This window comes from Sinocyclocheilus rhinocerous, unplaced genomic scaffold, assembly GCF_001515625.1.
Source record: "Sinocyclocheilus rhinocerous isolate Xijiao unplaced genomic scaffold, SAMN03320098_v1.1 scaffold28, whole genome shotgun sequence".
NCBI lineage: Eukaryota > Metazoa > Chordata > Actinopteri > Cypriniformes > Cyprinidae > Sinocyclocheilus > Sinocyclocheilus rhinocerous.
The window spans coordinates 1,038,547-1,055,907 of NW_015652416.1; the positions used below are offsets into that span (position 1 = coordinate 1,038,547).

General features: G+C 32.5%; 1 protein-coding gene across 2 annotated transcripts in view; it reads left to right on the forward strand.

The window, feature by feature from the left end:
- The window catches only part of LOC107714984 (arf-GAP with coiled-coil, ANK repeat and PH domain-containing protein 3-like), a 70,419-nt gene that overhangs the window by 37,830 nt on the left and 15,228 nt on the right, over positions 1–17,361 (forward strand). For both annotated transcript variants that reach the window (XM_016520988.1, XM_016520987.1), the window contains exons 5-10: positions 6,300–6,358; positions 8,189–8,372; positions 8,866–8,910; positions 8,992–9,087; positions 10,288–10,362; positions 12,128–12,139. In XM_016520988.1, coding sequence (XP_016376474.1) covers positions 6,300–6,358; positions 8,189–8,372; positions 8,866–8,910; positions 8,992–9,087; positions 10,288–10,362; positions 12,128–12,139 — 471 coding nt within the window. The remainder of the gene's footprint in view (positions 1–6,299; positions 6,359–8,188; positions 8,373–8,865; positions 8,911–8,991; positions 9,088–10,287; positions 10,363–12,127; positions 12,140–17,361) is intronic.

Sequence of the window (17,361 nt, forward strand, 5' to 3'; positions counted from 1 at the left end):
ATATATATTTAAAATAAAGTAATATAACTAAACTGAAGTATTGTGTGTTATATTTAATAGTTATAAGTAGATAATAAGTAGTAAAAATAAATTGTAATATTAATATATTTAAAGTATATTATATATAATCATTATATATATGAATTATAATATATTTATATATATATAGTAATAGAACTAAACTAATGTATAGTGTAATATTTATGTGTGTGTATGTATATGTGTGTGTGTGTGTGTATAGTTTATGTACTGTACATACAATTTAATATATGTATTTATATACAATTAAAAAATTTAATTAAAATATGTTCTCAACTACGTGTATGTATTATTTATGTATATACAATTTCATATATGTATAATACTAATATTATGTGTTTTGTATAAAACTAATATTTATTATTAATTACAAATAAATTACAATATTAATAATGAATTTATATTATACATTATATTACATATGGGAATTATATGCAATATGCTTAATTTTTAATGAATTAGTCACACTAACTACTTCCTGTCTAAATGTGTTCAGATTGCTTGGTTGTTTTTCACAAAATGAGTGCGCTGATCTGAAGAAAGGTTTATAGTGTGTGTGTGTGTGTGTGTGTGTGTGTGTATTATATTTATATGTATAATGTAACATCAATAATTCCATTATTCCACAAATTCTACTCAACAAATAACCTTATAGCTTTACTGAACAACAACAAAAAATGGATGAGGAGGGTTTTGCTGAATTTTCATGTGTAATAATGTATTAGTCTGACTAATTAATTTATCTGTCTTGTTTTCCTTTGGAAAGCTCTAAGCAGCACGTGTTAGGGAGGGACATGACTATTGTTAGTTTCTAACACTCATCTGCTCATTCTATAAGTGTGTTGTTTTCCAGCTCTCACTGAGGTGTTAAATCTGACCTGTGCACCGCAGGCCGTCTGTCTGTGAACTCACTGCCCGTTTGAAGTGCTCTTTCCAGAAGCGAGCACTGGGTCTTTAGAGAGGCCAGCAGAGCCACATGGGGAAATGACATCGCAAACGAGGTTAATGGGCAGGGTCATCAGAGGGCTGGGAACTGAATCCTGCTGTGATGGTGTGTGTGTGTGTGTGTGTGTGTGTGTGTGTTGGGCAGCACCTGAGTAGTGTGTGCAGTGAGGTATAAACATGAACGCTTGAGGGTCACTTATATAAATGGATGCAGAAAGACAAACACATGCATCAGTGCACAAGAGCACTTACAGTGAGACAACAGGGATGAAACAACCCTCCATTATTAATATATATATAATTATATCATTTCAGTCTTCTTTGCTCATATTTACCAAGGGGACTAATAGTTCTGACCTTAACTGTGTATATACATAAATACTGTATATATATATATGGTGTATATTAATGCAATTAGGCGTGTCCAAATGTTTGCATTAATGATTGCATGTTTTTCATGCATTTAAAACATTTTCTATTTGAATAGGCTTGTGCATTAAATTATTATTTTTTTGGATAAATATAAAATTGTTCTTGAATATTTCTTTGCAAATATATATTTAAATAAAATTGTTTTACATGAAAATTTATATGCATGTGTATAGTTAAAATTTTACTAAACTAATTCATAGTTAATTCATGACTTTATTATTCTAAAATGTGAATAAAAGTAATAATTTTAACTTTTAACTTTAACTTTAAGCGCTTTTTTATTTTTTTCATATAAACACTTTTTTTTGATCTACAGTATTGATAGATGATAGATTACACAATTTTGGTAACTTAAAAAAAATAAAAATAAGAGCTGTTGTTGAGAAATGAATGTTGGATGTTGAATTATGGGTTAATTCATAGTTAATTCATGACTTTATTATTCTAAAATGTGAATAAAAGTAATAATTTACTCTAACTTTAAGCGCTTTTTTATTTTTTTCATATAAACACTTTTTTTTGATCTACAGTATTGATAGATGATAGATTACACAATTTTGGTAACTTAAAAAAAATAAAAAATAAAAATAAGAGCTGTTGTTGAGAAATGAATGTTGGATGTTGAATTATGGGGGGAAAATCTGGTATTATTGTCAAAAATGTAATTTGGGGGGAAATTATCATTTATCTATTTTATTATCACTTAATTTAAAATAGAACTAAACATTTTTTGTCTATACTAGACAGCCATTATCACAGAATTTATTTACACATTGTATTTGTGAATTTTGTATATTGCTAGAAAAGGCATTTCTATGTTCCTAAATGGAACGATGTTTTTCTGCATCGGAACAGAGATAATAGAATGAATGGAATTTACCTGATTTCAGGACAACATGTTTATTGAGAGATAGGAAGGAAACGAATCAAACTGGAAAATCCACAGCGATGTGAAATGCTGTGATAGTATGTGAAGATGAAGGTCTTCGAAAGAAAGAGGGGTGTCTAGGGAGTTGTTTGGGAAGTTATGTCATGAGAAATGACATAACTTCCCAACTCTTTCCTCAGCTCTTTATCCCAACAATACAGGAATTGTCTGGAAAGCGGGTGAAGGGATTGTAGGGTGAATGAGGGGCTTTTGCATGTTGGAGGTATTTGATGAGCCTCACGTTCTTACAGATTGTCCTAAATCTCGTGCAGAGACAAAAGCCGCTAACCCACTGGCATATCAGTGTGGTTACTTGACATTTTGGCATTGTGGGTATAGTTAACCTTTTGGTTAGCCCTTCATACTGTTGTGTGCAGAGAGCAGGAAATGCAGGGGAATTTAGCACAGGAAGAGCACACGCGACAGTAAAGCCCAGTCAGGACATCATTCAGCATAGCCACACGTTCTTGACTTTTACACAGATGTGTTCAGAAAAACAATACAAGATAGGCGGGAAAACAAAATCAAACACAAACCTATCACCATTCATGCATGAAATACCCCTTCTTTTAATAAGAAAAGTAATTATTATTATTTATTAATAATTTAATAAATAATGTATTCTATATTTAAATAATCTGTTGTTATTAAATGGAATTTTTGTATTTAAAAATACATATTTTATTTATTTAAATAATAAATAGGTCAAATTTATTTATTTAGTATATTTATAAAAATGTATTTAATTTATATTGTCAAAATTCATACATACAAATATAACTTTTTAATGTTATTAATAAAAATGCATATTAAAATCGTATGTATATAAAATTATTACTAAAATTAGAACTATTATTAATTTTTTTAATATTACACGTTTAATTAAATGTATTTATATTGAATTAATTTCTGTTATCAAAATGTTAAATATTTGTTATTAATAAATGAAATTAAATGAACTATGTGTTATTTTATGTAGAGGCTTTGCATTCTTGTTATTTTTTTTTTCTTTCTTTATATTTTTGTATATTATGTGTTATTTCATACAGAGCTCAGATTAAATACGCACTTATCACTTGGAAATGTATTAAACCACAATATGTCAGTCGGTGGACCACACACAGGGCGTTTCTCTCCCTTTCTGCCAAAGAACGAGACGGGCTTTGCTGCGACAGACGGGCGGTCGGTTGGGTTCTTGGTCTCCCAGAACCTGCTGCTTCATTTAAAGGCCGTTTGGATGCAGGATAAGTCACTGACATCTATTAGAGCTCTGTTTAGTGATGAGCGTTTCGAAAAACAGAGTGTTGTGCTTTATCGAGGGATTTTTGTTGCCTAACTGTAGGGGATGCCGTAAACCTTGACATGAGGCACAGAGGAGCACAAAAGCATCGGCCTTCATCAGCAAGCACCTTATTTGGGCCCTGCGAGATTTTATGGAGCTATAAACCGACCCCCACTAAGAAAGAGTGAAGTGAACCGCTTAGTTTTAAATGTATTCATCTGGGGCGTAACATCAGAATCTGGCTTTACAGCTCTACTGACTTTTAGATCATATTCCTGTTTGTGTTGTCAGTAAAATGAGGTAATTGTTGAAGTGGGATTATGTTTGCATTATGGATAGGAGTTCTGCAGGAAAAGCTGCAGGTAATGACACTTGGTGGATTTTTCCTCCAAAATAACCACTGAAAAAAATTAAATAATAATAATAATAAAAATAAATAATTTAATTTATTTATATTCTGTTTATGTATTATTCAAATGCACATTTTATTTATATAAAAAATTTTGTTATCAAAATTAAATTCATACAATATATACATTTATAACAATGTATAAATTATATTAAAGGGGTCCTATTATGCTTTTTCACTTTTTCAACTTTAGTTAGTCTAATGTTGCTGTTTGAGCATAAAAAAGATCTGCAGAGTTACAAAGCTCAAAGTCCACTTCAAAAGGAGATATTTTATTTAACAGAAATCACTTTTCAAAAACTACAACGAACGACTCGTTTGGACTACAACTCTTTTAGATCATATTCCTGTTTGTGTTGTCAGTAAAATGAGGTAATTGTTGAAGTGGGATTATGTTTGCATTATGGATAGGAGTTCTGCAGGAAAAGCTGCAGGTAATGACACTTGGTGGATTTTTCCTCCAAAATAACCACTGAAAAAAATAAAAATTTAATAATAATAAAAATAAATAATTTAATTTATTTATAATATGTTATTAAATAATAAATGTATACATTTATTCATTTAATTTCTGTTTTCAAAATTATATTCATTATCTCTCTAAATATATATAATACACACACACAGTTAACTTTAGATTTTTTTTATGTAATATATATATATATATATATATACAGTGGTGTGAAAAAGTTTCCTGAAATCATCATTTAAAAACTCCATTTTGTATTTACTTGCATTATCTTTGTGTAATATAAAAATTAGCTTGAGGATCTGAATCTTTTAAATGTGACAAATATGCAAAAAAAAAAAAATTTAAAACAGCATGGGGGCAAAAACTTTTTCACGGCACTGTATGTATGTATGTATAACTTTTTTACTTAACTTTATTTTATTCATTTATATTGAATTTGTTTTTTATTTTATTTATTTATATTGAATTTTGTTATTTAACAATACATTTAGAAATGTATTTATGTTGTATTTAATTTTTGTTGTCAAAATAAATGCATGCAGTATATCTAAATCTATAATTTTATTTATAATCAGTTGTATTATTTAAATAATACATATTTGGTGTTCACTTTATGAACTTTATATAGGTCTTCGTGTGTGTGTGTGTATATACACACACACACACACACACACATTATATCAATTTATTTAAATTCAGTCTACGCCTTTCATATTGAAACAATCTTTCTTATATTTATCATATAAATATAAAATATATAAATGTAAATATATAAACAGATTTTAACATCATATTTCCAAGCCCTAGTTTTTGGTTCTTGGTGAGAGTTGCCCACTTGTATGGTTTTATTGACACATTTTATTTGTATGTGTAATTTAGGGGAGGTTTATTTGAAATAGTTGATACCTCAGTAATAAATTGATGTGAACAATTTAATTCAAGTAATTTGAGACTGTCTGTATAGAAAAAATACTTTGACCTTTTAACCCAAAAGTAATAAATACTGAATATTTCTCAAATATGAAAATATGCGTTTGATTCTTTACAATCATAGTAAGACGTGTTCCTGCAGTCTGTAAATCAGCCCTGAAGGTCCAGCGCTGTGGGATCATCAGTCAGACTATGGCTTCTGTGCTGATGTGGATGTGACTGAAGCAAAGTATCTTGCATCACCTCCCTTTGTTTTTCTGTTGTTTCCTTTGCTCCATCTCCTCTTTCTCCTCCTTCATGCCCTGCCAAGAGTGACCTGTTTTTCCTCAGCCGCTGCAGCGTGGCATTCGAGATCAGCTCAGTCCTTGTGCAGAGACTTGGGCTGAATCTCAATGGGGCAGAGGGCTGTGGTGATGATGATGATGATGATGATGATGATGTGTGTGTTGGGAGGTCATACTCACAGGTTTACATCCCATACAGCTCAGATTAAACAAATGCAGAGCGCCATCTAGTGTTGACAGTGGAGCAGTACATGCAATATTCCAATTTCCCATTTTTTCTCAGGGTCATCAGTCATTTTTTGTGGGTGTTTGGTCTGAAATACTGTGCTAACCTTACCTTCTGAATCATAGAACAGTAATTTGTTGATAAGAATGTTGTTCCTGGATTAATATAGGATGTTGACTGGTCAACATTTCCTAATAAATGAGCTATTGCTGGCTGTTTTTTCTTATGAAATAGGCTTGTCTATTGTTGCACATATTCATTTATAAAACCGGATAAAGAGATACTCTGATGACATTTGTTCAAACTAGAGTGGCATTTTTATTCATGTTTATTTTTATTTTGTGTTTTTCAGATCCTGTTTGATCAAGCCCAGAGATCAGTCAAGCAGCAGTTGCACAGCTTTGTTAAAGAGTGAGTTTACTGGACTATATTTATACACTGCTGTGTTACTTACTCTGATAAGGAACTTATATTTTACATGTTGAAAAGCATAACACAATTTTATCAATATTATCACTATTGATATTGGGAAGAAATCTTATTGCATTTTTTTCTGATAAAAATTGATTGTGATTTAAAATGTTAATGTTTTTTTTTTTTTTTCCTTTATTCAGTTTTCAGTCTCAATATTCAGTTTTGCTTATATATGATATAGAATTGTGATTATATATATCATCATGACTACAAATAATAATAATAATAACAACTATTGCAATAATGTATTTAAAAAATAAAAATTAAGAAGTATTTAAATAATATAATATTGGTGGTAATAATCATAATAATAATAATAATTATTATTATTTTACAGTACAACTTTGTGTGTGTGTACTTATTGTAATATTATAATTTTTACATTAATATTACACATTTAAAGTTCTTACTAAAATAAAAGTTTATTAGCATGTAAAAAAAAATGTGTTCATAAATGCTGCAGTTTATTGAAATCATAGTTTTAGTACCTGCTCTTCTCTCCATTAAAATTGCATGCATTAAAATATGAAAATTAAACTTGCTGATAATTATAATATTAATATTTTGTACAGTACAAATTTTTGTATGTGTATTTATTGTAATACACATTTTTGCATTAATACTATACATTTAAAGTTCTTACTAATATAAAAGCTTATTAGCATGTTTAGTTGTAAAAAATAATGAGTTCAGAAATGCTGCAGTTTATTGAAAAAATTAAACTTGCTGATAATAATAATATTCATATTTTTTACAGTACACATTTTTGTATGTGTATTTATTGTAATACACATTTTTGCATTAATACTATACATTTAAAGTTCTTACTAATATAAAAGCTTATTAGCATGTTTAGTTGTAAAAAATAATGAGTTCAGAAATGCTGCAGTTTATTGAAATCATATTTTTAGTACCTGCTCTTCTCTGCATTAAAACTACACGCATTAAAATATGAAAATTAAACTCACTGATAATAATAATAATAATTTATTTTAGCAGTACAACTATTTGTTTATGTGTATTTATTGTAATACTATACATTTCTTACATTAATATTATACATTTAAAGTTCTTACTAAAATAAAAGTTTATTAGCATGTAAAAAAATGTGTTCATAAATGCTGCAGCTTATTGAAATCATACTTTTAGTACCTGCACTTCTCTCCGTTAAAATTGCATGCATTAAAATATGAAAATTAAAGTCGCTGATATCACTCCGAAAGGTCAGAGATGTGGAAGTGTGGCCCTGCCGTGGCCTGTTTTTATTTATACATCAGCAAATGTGAAAGCGTTCACGACCACACACTCTCTGAGGAGGGTCTTTTCATTATTGTGCTTCCCGCAGGCTGATTATAAATAATGATCTGACTTTCGGAGCTCATTAATAATTAATGTGCCCTGGTGGAGGATAATGGGATTCTTGAGAGCAGGTTCCTATTCATTTATCACAGGTGATCACTGATAATGCAATGGGCAGAAGATTTATATGGCAAAACTAATGGCATTTCAGGAAGACCGCTGCGATATGAAGCTTTTATTAGCTCCACCTGATCGGTCATGTGCAATTATATCAGACAACATTAATATTTCAGACATATTTTGTTCAAATAAGCACAACTGCCTCTCATGCTCACCCTGAAACTGCTGGAATTGGAATAGTTCACCAAAAATGAAATTTCTTGCTGAAAACCTTCATTGAAGCCTCCACATCAGCAGCTTTGTATTCATTAGACTACTCAGATAATGAATGTCCATCTGTGCTTTCAGTGACGTGCGTAAATTCAAGGACACGAAGAAGCACTTTGATAAGATGAGAGAGGATTTGGAGATCGCACAGGTGAAGAACGCCCAGGCATCTCGAAACAAAGCCCACGAGGTGGAGGAAGCCACCAGCACCCTCAACTTCACCCGCAAGTGCTTCCGACATCTCGCACTGGACTATGTGCTGCAGGTAACGTATAAACACTCCATCTCCAGACTGTTAGGATCAGTGTTGGGGGTAACGCATTACAAGTAACGTGAGTTACGTAATCAGATTACTTTTTTCAAGTAACTAGTAAAGTAACGCATTACTTTTTAATTTACAAGAGAATATTTGAGTTACTTTTTCAAATAAGTAACGCAAGTTACTTTTTTTTTTTCCAATTTATTGATTGACAGCTCTCCTGTCCCCATGTTGAGAGAAATCAGAAGATATTACTGTAGTTCTAAAATAAATATGAATATACATTAATTCATCTCACTCACAAAAAAATTCAGTATTCCTCAAAATGAATAAAAAATGATCTTTACTTAACATCCTGATGATTTTTGGCATAAAAGAAAAATGGATCATTTTGACCCATACAATGTATTGTTGGCTATTGCTACAAATATAGCCGTGTTTTTGTGATCCAGGGTCACATATAAGAGTGTTTCATATAAATCTGTTTTCCCAAATATAGATCAACGTCCTTCAAGCCAAAAAGAAATTTGAGATCTTAGATGCAGTGAGTATCAGTGATGGTGTATGTAAATGTATAGGTTTATTGTGGACTCTGCATCATCTGTATCTGTCCTGTCTCGTGCAGATGTTATCCTTCATGCATGCGCAGTACTCGCTGTATCAGCAGGGCTACAATCTCCTGGATGAGATTGACCCCTACATGAAGAAACTGGCTGCTGAGGTGAGCAGTGTTCTCAATGTATGCTATTGATTTCTGTCTGAGCGCTGGCGGCAGAGTCGGCCACACTGATTCAGTTTGAAATGAACAAGTTTGAAAAACAGACTCAGAGTGATTTTTATTTTGTTTTTTTTATTTGACAAATTCATTAATTATTTTAGAAATATTTTTTTATTTAATATAATTGTGTGTGTGTGTGTGTGTGTGTGTGCGCGCGTCCGCGTGTGTGTGTGTGTGTATGTGTATATATATATATATATATATATATATATACATGCATGCATATAGTCATTAATTCAGTAATACATTAATTATTTAAAATATTTTATTTTGCATAATTACCACCCAAAAAATTAAGCTATTCCTCTGCCTTTATAATCCATTTATCATTTAGTCTGTAATGTCATTTATTAAATAAGAAATTTTGTATTAACAATTTATAAAGCTTGTTAAAATGAAAAGCAGTATGTAAATAAATAAATTATTTGTTTTTTAAATATTTATTTATTTTATGTAATTAAAATGATATGCCAAAAATGTAAGCCATTTCTCTACATTTATAGTCCATTTATTTTATAGTTTATAATGTCATGTACAGACCTTTTATTGACATGACATTTTGTAAGATTTGAACATGAATGTTCTTGTACAGTGTAAATTGATTTTGTTTACTTCAAACTTTAAATAATTAAATAAGAATAAGTAAGCTAATTTTAATTGATGTTTTTTAATTTTGAGGTCACGCATTATTTTTGTTTGGAAAATTGCCACTAACTCATGTGAAGACCAAGATAAAACTGAACAAAAAAATAGTATAAAATGATTTGATACAAGTTAACAATAAGACACATTTTTTATAAAAAACCTGGATACATTTTTCAGCATCCAAAAAAGAAAAAAAAATCAACCCACCCTCAAAATAATAAAATGCTGTGGCATTCAAAATGCGGCAAAAATGATGCTGTGTGTTTAAGCTCTGAAACACATTCACCTCAGACCAGATCTGATTCCTGTCTAATCAGTTCATCGATCAGCCACATTACATCACTGACTTTAGTACTTAACTTACCATCACATCTGAAAGTGCAGTGCTACAACGGACAAATAGACAACCAGTGCCTGTGGATAATAAACATGATCATGTTTTCCTAATTCACGAGACAACAACAAACTTGCAATGAGTGATTGTTCATCTTGTCACAGCTGGATCAACTGGTGATTGATTCAGCGATGGAGAAGAGAGAAATGGAGCATAAACATGCCACGATTCAGCAGCGGGTAAGAAACGACACACAAACACATACTGTATAAACAACATGGTGTAAGAAAAACCCTACTAAAGATACTCTGTCTAATGCCAGAATTAGGCTGTTAAAGATGCTAATCCTCTGAAGAAAGTAAGTGTTCAGCATTCTTCACTCTTGAGTTAGTGACAGAGGATTATTCATGCTTTAATTGGACTAGTCCAGTTACTAAAAGACTAACTCTAATTCTAAGCACTGCAATCAAACTTTGCAAAACTAGGTTAAATTAGAAGAAAACATCAAGATAAAAGCTGTGGTGCTCATGCCTCGATTCAAGTTCGAGTCTGGCCTGCATCGTATTCCTAACTTCACCATGTTTTCTCTCCATTTTCGAAACATTAAAAGGAAGACAGAATGTGGACTTTAGCCCAGAGTTATTTAAAGATACCTTTTCAGTTTCCTTCAGTGTTTGTACTCCTGTTCTTCTGGCAGGAGTAGAAAAGAGCTTCTGTCCTCGAATGTTCCTGTTATTAATGATGTTGGGCAGACGGGAAGGGGATATATTTTGGGCGAACAGAAAATAGAGCTTGCTGAAGTGCTTTAGAAGATTTTCAGCAAGTGCTCTGACAGCTCGGCTTGTGTTTTCTGACAGCTTCTGACACCTAGTTCGTCACCTTTCTGTAAAAACATTTATAGATGGATATCTACAACATATTTGCTCCTGTATCATGATTCCATGGACACCTAAACTCAGACTTTGCTGCAAAGCAGATATTTCTAATACTTTTTATATTCTATAATTAATATTCTATAATGCTTTTTAATTAATTATTTTACATTAATTTTAATTCTATAATTTAATATCTTTAATTATAATTTATTATTATTGTTATTATTATTATTATTATTATTATTATTATAGACAGCAGTGTTATCTTAGTACTATTTATATACTATGATTTTTAATTAATTATTTTAAATTCATTTTAATTCTATAATTTAATGTCTTTAATTATAATTTATTATTATTGTTATTATTATTATAGACAAGTTATTTTAGTACTATTTATATACTGTTATAGTTTATCAATATTTTGAATCAGCTTTTATTTTACTTTTTAATGTAATTTTAATTAAATTTTTAGTAATTTTATTATGCACTTTTTTTGTTATGTAATTTTTATTATTATTATTATCATTATTTTATATATTACTATTCAGGTTTAATTTATTTTTATTTCAGTTTTAGTTTTAGTTCCTTTTTAGTTTTTTTTGTTTTTTTTCCAGTTTTTAGTGCTTCTACATAAACTTATTTCAGGTGATTTTTGCTTAGTTTAAGTTTTTTTTTTTTCATCTAAATTCATATTTTAATTTATTTCAGATTTATTTCAATTAACAAAAATGTTTGTTTTAGATTTAATTAAAGAAAACAACCCTGCAAAACAGACTATACTGTATACTTCAAATAAATTGCATCCTTGTGCAATTTTAGTTCCCTTGACAGATGCTTTTCAAGAGCAATGCTGCAAAACTCGATGAAAGAGATTTTTATGCTATTTTGTGAAGTACAAAAATATTTTTAGGTTATTAATTTTTCAGTCTACTGTAGGCAATTAATGGGAAATACTGAGTTTGCACTAAGCATAGTTATAAACAACCTTACGAATTCAAAGCACTTTATTCTGGAAGTAAAGTTATGCATATTTTTATCCCAGTATAACATGTCAAATTATTTCTAATCTTCATTTTTTCTGTTTTCTTTCATATGGTGCTCTGGGATTGTCTTTGTCCTGATTTAGACACTGTTACAGGTGAGCATTTTACTCTAAACCCCATCAAACGTGGCTGTAAACATTTTTATGTGACTTTCAAGATGGAAGCTATAAATAATTCATCTGCGCTCAGATGGGTTTTTATGGGAAAAAAGTGTAGTTTTGCACGTAATTCTGACCCAAATCCTGTGTTGTGTAACTGATGATATAATTACAGTTCAGTGAGACTGATTGATTTGTCCTAGTCCTACAAACATATCTGGCTTATGTAACGGCTGATGGCTGTCCCATCATCCTCCACTCAACACAGCAATTATTCAGTAGATGTTTCTCCCTCTATGGATTTTTTTCAGTTTCTTATTGTGGTTGTTGAGAAGAGCAGACGTTTCTCTTTGTGCATTGTTTAAGAGATGCTTTCTGGGACTGCTTTGGATGCGGTAGATCTCAAGAAACGCTCGCGATCCATCACAGCAATTACCCACAAACCGTGGTGACAGTACTAGGCTGATGGCATCAGAGAGGAGCATATGGTCTCAGAGCCACTTTCAGGAGAAACTTACCCATAATTACATATGTTGTGATTTTTAAACCACAGAAGCCTGTTCTGTTTCTGGGTAATTGTCTAAGCTCATATCCTCCTGTCTGTCACAAATGCTCTGGTAGTTCTTACGAAACTGCTTGAAAGTGTTATGAAGTGTCTCTCTCACCGCAAATCTGTCCCTGAACATCAGTTAAACCCATTATTGACCCACAGGAATCGCTGGAAAGGGCAGAACCTAATAGAATCTGAGTTACAAACAGGAGGACGTGATTGGAATGGATATTTTCTATTAGCCTAGCCTAGCTTTTTTGGATGAAATGCAGTGCAATACTGTACATTTTTGTTCGATTTGTAACAACTGGCAGTGTAAAAATGGGCCAAAATCTGATTTTATTGGATAAACATTATTGTTAGAAGTAGATTTTTATGTTTTGAGAGAATGTGAGTGGTGTAAAACCCGCAGTCACAATGCTATGGTGTTAAATGTGGTTGCCAGGGTGTTGGTATGTGGTTACTAGGGTATACTGAATGGTTGCTAGGGTGTTCTGAGTGGTTGATTACTGATGCAAGTCAAAAGAGCCCACCTAAAAGTCTCTTTCTGGATAAAGTGTTTGCTACAGTGTTCTGAGTGGTTGCTAGGGTGTTCTGAGTGGTTGCTAGGTGGTTGATTACTAGTCCAAGTCAAAAAATCCACCCTAAAGCCTCTTTCTGGATTAAGTGGTTGCTAGGGTCTTCTGAGTGGTTACTAAGTGGTTACTAGGTTGTTTTGAATGGTTGCTAGGTCATTGATTATTGGTCCAAGTCAAAAAAGCCCACCCTAAAGTCTCTTTCTGGATTAAAGTGTTTGCTATAGTGTTCTGAGTGGTTGCTAAGGTGTTCTGAGTGGCTGATAGGTGATTGATAGGGTGTTTTGGGTGGTTGCTATGTAGTTTCTTAATTGTCCAAGTCAAAAGAGCCCACCTAAAAGTCTCTTTCTAAAATAAGTGGTTGCTAGGGTGTTATAAGTGGTTGCTAGGTCGTTGCTTACTGGTCCAAGTCAAAAGAACCCACCCTAAAGTCTATTTCTGGGTTAAGTGGTTGCTATGGTGTTCTGAATGGTTGCTAGGGTGTTTTGCGTGGTTGCTAGGTCGTTGATTACTGGTCCAAGTCAAAAAAGCCCACACTAAAGTCTCTTTCTGAATTAAGTGGTTGCTATGGTGTTCTGAGTGGTTGCTAGGGTGTTTTGCATGGTTGCTAGGGTGTTTTGCGTGGTTGCTAGGTCGTTGATTACTGGTCCAAGTCAAAAAAGCCCACACTAAGGTCTCTTTCTGGATTAAGTGGTTGCTATGGTGTTCTGAGTGGTTGCTACGGTGTTCTGAGTGGTTGCTAAGTGGTTGATTGGGTGTTCTGAGTAGAAGTCTTCACAGGTCCAAAAATTCGTAGACCCGTAAATGTGCTGCACGGAACCGACCCGGACCCATATTTTAATTTGAAAGTGGGACCCAAACCCGTGCAGACCCGAGAAATGCCTTAAATGTACTTCCCGGACCCAACGTGGACCCGACCATTATTCAAAAGTTGGACCCGAACCCGGCTGGGAAGACACAGACCCAACTGCACCCGATCGGCACATATTGCACAGCAAACTGTCAATAAACAAGATGCGAAAAAAACAACAACTTTTTGGCTTAACTACTGTTAGTAGCCTAGCCTTCTCCCTGACTGCGATGTATACAATCCTCCTTGCCAATAAATTTCCATCTATGTTAAGCTGTTTCTCTCTCTTGCAGACTGAAAGAGCCTTCTTAATCCACTCATTATTCCAGCTTCAAAAGTCTACTTGCTGTCACGGTCGGTGACGGATGACTAATACTTCGCAGTTTATTTTTTATTTTTTTTGTTTTTTGCATCTCGAGTCAACTTCGACTGTTGCGTTTACCCTTTTGAACTACAATAAATAAACCTTTTGTTGGTTGTAATAAAGACTCTGAGCTATTATTTATAGCAAAAAACGCACAGAACAAGAAGTGAGGTCACGCGGGGGTTTTTTTTTTTTCACCTTATTTCCCGCTCACACTTTTCTCATCCTAATTTTACAAGTTGCAAGTTACAAAACATATGCAAAGTGCTGACTGTCACTGATCACTGGCGGGTGCGGTGTTCTCCGATCGACTCGTGGAATTACCACACAATGTTAAACAGACCCGGGACGCGACCCGGACCCAGCTGACCATTTAAAATATAGACCCGAACCCGTACGGGTCCTGGGTCCTCGGGTCTCGGGTCCTCCGTGGAGACCTCTAGTTCTGAGCGGTTGCTAAGTGATTGTAAAGGTGTTTCAAGTGGTTGCTACAGTAGGTAGTTGCTTACTGGTCCAGGTCAAAAAATCCACACTAAAGACTCTTTCTGGATTAAGTGGTTGCTAAGTGGTTGCTAGGGCGTTTTGAGTGGTTTCTAGGTGGTCTCTATAGTGTTCTGAGTTTTCAATTTCAAATAAGCAGAAGCAACTGTACTGGTTTTGTTCTGACTGAATACTGTTGGTAGCTCCACAGTGAGTTATATTGTCTTTCTGGCATAATTATCAAACTATTATTTACTGGTGTTATCGGTGTTTTGACAAACTCGCTGCTAACTCATGAATAACTGTGGGTTATTTCAAAACCGAAGATATTTACATGCGAGTTACAGCTGAAGATCTGCAGGATTGCAGCCAGTCATCTCTAAAGGAACAGAGTGGCACCTAGTGTGTGATGTTTCACAGACTGATTAATTATATGGTGTTTCTGTAATTACAGTAGATAGTGGTGGTATTTTTTACAATATCAGATGAAGTGAGCATGATGTTCTTGAAGTCTCCACTGATGGCCAGCAAGTCAAAACTGCAGTTCTTACAGCTTCACAGCACTTCACTACAAATAAGACGCCCTAAATTTGAGTTTTAATATTTCATCCTGTGTTTTTATCCCACTGGAATACTTTACATTTTGATAGACTTTGTAGTTGAAACAGACGATGGCTTTTATAAGCGCACACGTCATCGGCAGCTCCTAAAATAGCGCCGCTTGTCTTCTGCAGTCTTACAATGTTTTGTGAGATGCTGCACAGAAGATTCTTCAGCCACAGCTGACAGGTATTGAAATATTCTGCTTTTTAAATACATTTTTTCGCATTTTGGTTAATTGCTCTTTTAAATGATGGTGAGAATCATTTTTACACTGGAGGTCAAATGAAGCGTAGTTTTGTTGTGACAGGCTTGATGGGTCATGAACTGAACATCAATGATTTATTAAATAATAATGTTTTTGCTATATACGCCTGAGTTAGTTTTTTCAACACTGACTTTAAATTGAGCGTAGTTTACGATCTACAGGTTATAGGTTTTCTGTTCAGAGTCACTGGGAAATGCAAAATCATATTTATCATGATTTGGTTCGGGGAGACGAATAAAGGCTGGAAAGATTTACAAGGCTTTTTAGTTTTGACTTTCCACCACCAAATCTCTTCATTAAACATCGATTGTCTGAAATGGACCATGCCTGCTGAAGACTCAAAGGCAACTGAAGCAGCTGAAAGTGTTGATGAAAATCTATATGAGGGCAGAATCACACATTTCCAGTGAGGGAATATTGTTATATATTTTTTTTTTTTAAACATTTTTAATATATTTCAATATAGTTTAATAGCATTTCTAACTATTTGCATGTACATAATCTGTTTGCAGTTTGTTATAATTATAATATTTATTAGCATTGAAGTTATATTTGTTATTTATTTTATATTTTATATATTTTTTTATATATTTGTTTTATATAATATTATTTTTGTGTATATATATATATATATATATATATATATCTTTGCTTGTACATAATCTGTTTGCTATTTGTTATAATAGTATTTAACATTATTAAAGAAAGTTCTCTTATTAAGTCTCATCAGAAGCGGCTGCGTAGCGTGTGGGCTGGCAGCTGTATGGCAATGAGCTTTAGCTCAGGCAGTGGGCAGCAGTGGGCAGCAGTGGCTGACTGTGAGAGCTGCCAGGCTGCGTGACTCACTCACAGAGCTGCACTGACTGCATGCTCGATTGGGCTGCACACCCGTTTAGTTGAGCTCAGCTGCTTCTAGGGGATGCAATGATTTTAAAATACATAAAACATTTAAGGATGAAGATCTTCGGCAGGTTGGACTTCACTTTGGTGAGTTGGTGCATTAATGCAGTTGGTTATTCTCTTTATAGTTTGTAGCTAAATAGAATATAGTGGTAAAAAAACTAAAAATAGTTTCCTTTCTTCCTTTTCAGGATTTTTACCTATTAATCTCTAATTTATTTGAATATGCATACAATATAATAGCATGCATTTATTTTATAATTTTTATAGTAGTTTTGGAGTTAAGCATCATTACAAATGTATTTCTAAATAGCCCATGTACACTGTTCTTATATATTTAAAATCTGTCCTATATGTTAGATTGTGTGTTAGTTAAAGTATATTACATATAACAATACTATTATACTATATTATATTTTATATATGATTGTGTAGTATTATATTGTTGATTTTCTGTATAGTTTTGTGCATATAAAATTTATAAATTATAGAGTTTATGCACAAAATGCACATCTATGTATAATATAATTGCACAAAACTACAGAAAATTAGTATATATAATCTTTATTTTTATCATTCATTTTTCTTACTTATATATATATATATATATATATATATATATTATATGGCTT